The sequence below is a fragment of the Pseudochaenichthys georgianus genome, chromosome 24, assembly GCF_902827115.2.
Source record: "Pseudochaenichthys georgianus chromosome 24, fPseGeo1.2, whole genome shotgun sequence".
NCBI classification, from domain to species: domain Eukaryota; kingdom Metazoa; phylum Chordata; class Actinopteri; order Perciformes; family Channichthyidae; genus Pseudochaenichthys; species Pseudochaenichthys georgianus.
This window is the reverse complement of record NC_047526.1, coordinates 21,628,554-21,634,758: the sequence shown is the minus strand read 5'-3', so window position 1 is coordinate 21,634,758 and position 6,205 is coordinate 21,628,554. Positions and strand designations below refer to the sequence as shown.

General features: G+C 39.8%; 1 protein-coding gene across 5 annotated transcripts in view; it reads right to left on the bottom strand.

Moving 5' to 3' along the window:
- Positions 1-1,188: 1,188 nt before the first annotated feature.
- sash1a (SAM and SH3 domain containing 1a) overlaps positions 1,189-6,205 on the bottom strand; it is a 180,557-nt gene continuing 175,540 nt past the window's right edge. For all 5 annotated transcript variants that reach the window (XM_034075680.2, XM_034075681.2, XM_034075685.2 and 2 more), the window contains 2 exons: positions 4,440-4,571; positions 1,189-3,855 (listed from right to left, as the gene is read on the bottom strand). In XM_034075680.2, coding sequence (XP_033931571.1) covers positions 3,595-3,855; positions 4,440-4,571 — 393 coding nt within the window. In that variant the 3' untranslated portion in view covers positions 1,189-3,594. The remainder of the gene's footprint in view (positions 3,856-4,439; positions 4,572-6,205) is intronic.

The following is a 6,205-nucleotide window of genomic DNA, read 5'->3' as shown; positions in this document are numbered from 1 at the left end:
ATTCAGCGTCAAAAAGTAAGTCGGAATAGATATATTTTGATAAAAGACAAAACAAAAAACAACAACATTAGAGTCCGAGACCTAGACCATTCGATTCAACGTCCTTTTCTGAGTCTGAAAAAGTGTTTTTTTATTTAAAAAAAAGAAGCAAAATCTGCAACTATTTCAAAAATCTGTAACTTCTTATTGAAAAGTTGTAGACCATTGATGTCACCTACCATTCGACTCAGCGTCATCCAATTAGTGGGGGGGAGGCATACAAAAAAAAGTCCCTAGCTCAATGAATGTTAGGGACCCAAAATAGTGTCACTACAAAGTACTACCAATCGATTCCAAATTGCCTGAAAAGTGCTCCTAACTGGTCAATTTTGGCCTCAACACTAGGTGAATTTTTCTGATTTATGTGGGATATTTCTCCCCCCCCACACCCCCCACTCCCACACACAGACTACACCCCCCCCCTACAGAGTACCCCCCTCCTTCCCCCATCAAGAAAAAAAGAAAAGAAAAGGCAAACAGCATAGATTCAACATTGATTCAATGTTGGCATTTCAATCATTAAATTCGACCACAATACAACGTTGATTCAATGACATCTTTTCAACATTTAAGGTTGATCCACCATCAATATTCAACCTTAACCAAAAATCAACATTTTTGACCATAATTCAACATTGATTTAACATATTTTGCTATCTTGGCAAGGACAACCCAATAAACAAGTTTTGTTGCTTTTCTTCCTGAAATAAATGCTTGTTCAGTTGTGTTTGTTTCCACTCAGAAGAATGCCAAACACCAGCATAGAGAGGAGTTATGAGAGTTCAATCTCAGAGGCAGTCTGTTGGGACATTTTTATCAAATTGGGTTCACGGTCTGGTGCCCACCTATTTGGGGCTTTTTGACATGAATAAGATTGGAAAATCCTTTTTGTGGTTTCATTGATAAGAGCTGCTCTTCAACACGAACCAGACTCTCCTGTCTTCGTCCCAATGAACAGATGTGAGAAGTTTTTTTTACAGTAGTTGTCATTCAGAGTCTTGTATTTTTTAAATTCTTTTTACCTGTGTGTGTGTGTGTGTGTGTGTGTGTGTGTGTGTGTGTGTGTGTGTGTGTGTGTGTGTGTGTGTGTGTGTGTGTGTGTGTGTGTGTGTGTGTGTGTGTGTGTGTGTGAGACAATCAGAAGGCCAGTGTATGGCAAGAAACAGTTTTTTATTATAATTCAGAATGACAAATAGTTATGGACATTACTTTTGTTGTTTCAATACACAAGCAAATCTGTATGGACAATCATTAGGTAGATGAAAACCAAATAAAATAATTTGTACACATATTTTACAATACATACTGTAGTTCCTCACTGGCTAAAGCAATATGCATTTTGCAGGAAGGTATTGCTATTCATATAGTACAGCTAATTACAGTCAATATGAAAAAAAAGGCAAAAATAAGTTATATAAATATCAATTACATATACAGAATGTGCAGGTTTTGCTCAGCATTTCATATATGTAATTAATCATTTATTTTTACAAGACTGCAAAATAAACTGGAAGTGAGTAACTGGAACTGGTTAACCCGTGGATGTTAGCAAACTTGGCATTGGGAACTCAAAACTAAAATAAAATACCAGCATATCCTACTGAAACCCTTTGAAATACCTGACAACAATTGTCCATTAATGGACCTGTGAACAAAATGTAGCCAATTTTGCCTACAAAACAGCTAGATTTACCCTCTAAAGTGCATTTACAGTGTCAGTATTTTCATCCTTTACAAAACACTTCTTGAGTCTCTTACTTTTAAAAAAATGAGCCCCAATCACGCTTTTTCAGAGCACCACTTTTGATTGAAGAAATAAAAGGCATCAAACATCTACCTATCAAGTGCCCACTGCAAAAAAAACATCCTCTAATTTTAGCAATACCACTTGGTCAAATTTTAAATATGAAGTCTTCAGGTCAGTTCTTAGTATGAAAGAACTCTGCTGTTAGAAATAACACACATGTTAGCTCCATGTTATGCAGTGTGAAATGGAAGAGCGATACACATCCGGTTGTTTTTGTTTTCTGTTTTTAGCCCAAACTTTAGGTAACAGGCTATCCTGACACTGTTTCCCTGATTTACAAAACTATTTAGCGAAATGGTGTATGCTGGCCTTAGAGGTCAGATTTTCACCTGATAGAAGTACATCTATCCTCAATGTGTTTGCTATAGCTACAGTATAATAAAGTCCCAAACAGCTTATTATCAAGCTATAAATCAAAAACTAAAACACTTTAACCAAAGAGTAGATAAATTCCAGATATGACAGCCGAGATGTCAGCCGTCTCTTTGGAACATTTCTATTTTCTCCCACAACCCTCTGCATGGAGCATGCACACCAACTGTGTGTTTAGCATGGGACGACGTGTGTGTCGTGTCTGGGGTTTAGTCGTTTAATTGTCATGTGATCTTTGAAACCACAATCCATCAGAGGCATGTTTTGTGCTCTACATCCATATGTGTGGCTGAAGTGATCTGGTTGAGTGTGACACATTCAGAGCAAACAGGCTTGAACTTTAAGCAGTTCAGCCTGGTGGTATAGTCCATACTATACAGGGTTAATGTAACTTTTCATTCATAATGGTAAGGCAACTTAAAACGTTCTTGGATACACAGGGAATGTTTTGTTTCTGTGAAAGCTGATTGTGATTACTGGAGCTTTCTCGAAGACTTATATTCAAACGGGCGCAGGCTGTGCATCCAAGATATGCAATGAGATAGGACTTTTAATAAAATATGAAATATAAAGCTGTGATGTCAGCGGTTTCAGCTTAGAAATGACTGAGAGCGGGCCTCAAAATAAGGCTGCAACATTCAAAAGGCAAACAAAATGTTTAACATATAAATCATTTTAAAATGAAGATATGCGTTATGCTATAATACAGAAACATGATTCAAAATAAGCCATCTCAAAACCACCGTTCATCATAGTTTGGTGTATGTATTTAGTTGATAAAAGTCCAGATATTAAGTGAATTTTGTCATTGTGAATCCATTAGTGCGAATGAAACACTGAATGAGGAGTAAATCACTTTGGCCGAGCTACTTCCTTAAAAGACAGTCATATAACGTTGCCTCGCCACAAAAGATGAAAACGAAGCACTTTTGAAATATGCAGGAAGTAAAACGTCTTTCTGTATTTAAAAAACATCCATCCTACAAAAGAGTGTGCTATCTTCCTTCAAGGCGGATCCAAGTCTTTATTTTAAGACTTTGGGGGTGTCTTCAGAAAGGAAGCCATCCCACAGAGTGAGTCTACAGTCTTCTTTTAAAAAGGCATCTGATATCTTGACTTGGCTGCAGGAGAATCTCCTCAGTGCCGTAAACATTTGAGAAAAAGAGTGATGAGGAGAATCAGAGAGCAGGGAGGCTCACTTTCAGTCTTTGACACATACGAGACAGGAAGTACTGCAATGCTGCGGTCACTCGTTCGATCTGCGAGTCCTGTGGCCGATTTGTCTTTGGCCGCATACTGACCATGTTTAAAAAAAAAAAAAAAAGATGCTGACCAGTGAGTTGATACCCGTTATTTTATCCAACTGCAGCAGCATGTTAGGACTGCCCCTCTCTGTGGGAGCCGACCAATCGGGCCTCACTGACCAGGCGGCGGGCGTGTCTCTCATCTCGCACCCCCGCCTCCCACACACCGCTCTCTGTTAACAAGGCCACGCCCCTCAGCGTGTCGATTCCCGCCGCTGCCAGAGGTGTGGCGTACATGGGGAGGCCGATGGAGGTGAGCCAATCAGAAACTGTGCTGATGTTAGCTGAGGGCAGAGGCTTCCGGCACATTTCTGTCAAACCTCCAGAAGGAATCTGAGTGACAAAATGGGGTAAAAAGGGATGAGTTACTGTAGCTACTCTGATGTTGTCACTGTACTGAACATACATATAGATTAGTGGTAAACAAGCATTAATTCACCAAATCTGCGACCATGTACGTGCAGGAATCTAAGCATTCAGACACACAACTTGACCTTCATGCTTAGTTTGAGTCTCCTAAGGCTGCCAAATGGTGAGGAAATATTTGTTTTGTCCCACCAACTGACTCGAGCTTTTCAGGCAACTTTGGATTTTTTCTGCCAAATCATGCCATCGATATAGGGTAAAGATAAACCTACTAGGTCTTCAGACAGCATTAGTCTACTAAAACCCATAATACATAAATAATTCCCTTTTAAAAGTATATCTCACCCAGCTTGTTTAAGGTTTAAGCAGGCATAATAATGATAGCTTCTCAGTTAGGGGGCCATCATTGGCTGGAGGGAAATGGCTGTTATAACTAGCCAGTCTTCATTGTTAATTCTTAGAAAAGCATAACTTTATCTCGCTTTATAACTCCTAAACATAGTCTCCATTGATTTAAATGTCTTTTTGGAAAATCAGTGCTGTTCTCTTACGGCCATGCGTTGTTGTTTACGGAGCTCTTTGACTCGGAGCTGGTCCAGGGTGGAGGCCACGTCCTTCACAGGCTGCTCCAAGTCCTCGGAGTAACGCTGCACCAGCGGCTTGGGGATGCCACAGCGGCCATGCTGGAGGAAAGATGGGAACAGAGGGACATTAGACATATACAAACAGAGCGGGGAAAACATTTCAACAATAAAAATAAACATACATTTATATTTTCAAAAAGGAGACTTTCTGTCACATTTTGATGTTTCAGAAAGCAGTACAAAGGCAACCAGTGAGACAACATGAAGTGTTCTGATATTAGGGATAATTTTTGACTCATTACGGTGATAATGAGGACACAGATCGGGTTGTTCTTGAACAAATGAAGCAGGCTAATGGCATCAAATTACCTCTTTAAGAACATCATCTGATTTCAAGAGGTGTTAGCGAATATAGGAATATAGACACTATAATTCAATTCAGGCCAGTATCCTTTTGTTCTGGCTCCTATTCAAAGCATCACTGATAGTACTTTTTTTCTCACAAAAATATGAGGATGAGAGAAAGATACAGGATTTTAGAAATTGTATGAGCAATCGCCGTGTGAAGGATAAAGCCAGGCAGAAAGCTTGGCTCAACTTTTTGAACATGTTTTCTTGTTCTTTCTCTCTTTGTGTAGACACCTGGAGCAATGGCAGGTTTCCAGCTAAGCCTGGTTGTGGTTGGCTGAACTGGACCGGAGGTCTTTTGAGGATCAAAGGGTGGGTGGATGGAGCAACTGATCTCTCTGGAGAGACGGATGGAGAGCCGGTCATACAAGCCTACCGTTCACTCTGCCTGGGATAAACAGGGCCAGATGGCTTTAGGTCGCCAACAATGGACACATTTCAGAATGTATAATGATGTTATCCTCTTTAAACATGCGTAGGGCAAGGGCTGGATATCATTTGGAATATTCTATTCCCTCCCAGTATGATTTCTGAGATTTGATCGCTTTACTACAATCGTACTGTTTTGAGTTTTGAAAAGACAACAAATATCTTATAAGGAGTAATATAAAACATTCAAAGCATTTAATACTTTACTGTTTTAAATACTCAATGCTATGGACACGATTCATTTTAAAAATCAGTAGCCAGATTATGATTATCATTCTCAATTATTACAAAAAATGCACTGCTTGATCAGTAAATATTTTAAAATGTTGTCTGCAGTTTTAACCTGTGTGACCTTTGAAACTATGAGTGCATTTACTGTATTGTGCGAACTCCCGCCCTCCATGTTTCTACAGTGTGCCTCTCATGTCCCTGCTAAACCACTTCTGACTAACAGGAATCCACCAGGGCTGTGCTGTGGTCCCACACATATTTCTCACCTCATCTCTTGATGTTTGTTGTTTTCCTGCCAGTGTTGGGGCTCCACCATGTTAAAGGGGCCCAGCCCGGGGTCTGGTGGGTGGCAGAGGGTTTTATAACCCTGTCTGCCTTCAGTAAGATTCAGCTTATAAACTTAATAGTCTGAACCGCATCATAGTAAGACTCAGTCCTTAGTGTTTCCCTGAGCTCCAGGCAGCGTACTTACTTTTGTGAAACACACACTAACAAATGCACTTGCATAAAAATAAGCATCTGCACACAAAAAGAAACACACAAACTATTTTTAAACTAAATGAGTCCCAAAGCAAGCTGCTGGTGTTGTTGGGACAGAGTGATTTAGATCTAAGCTGCAGTAAAATGATGACTGAGTAAGGCATGTTACGTTGCTAAACTCAAAG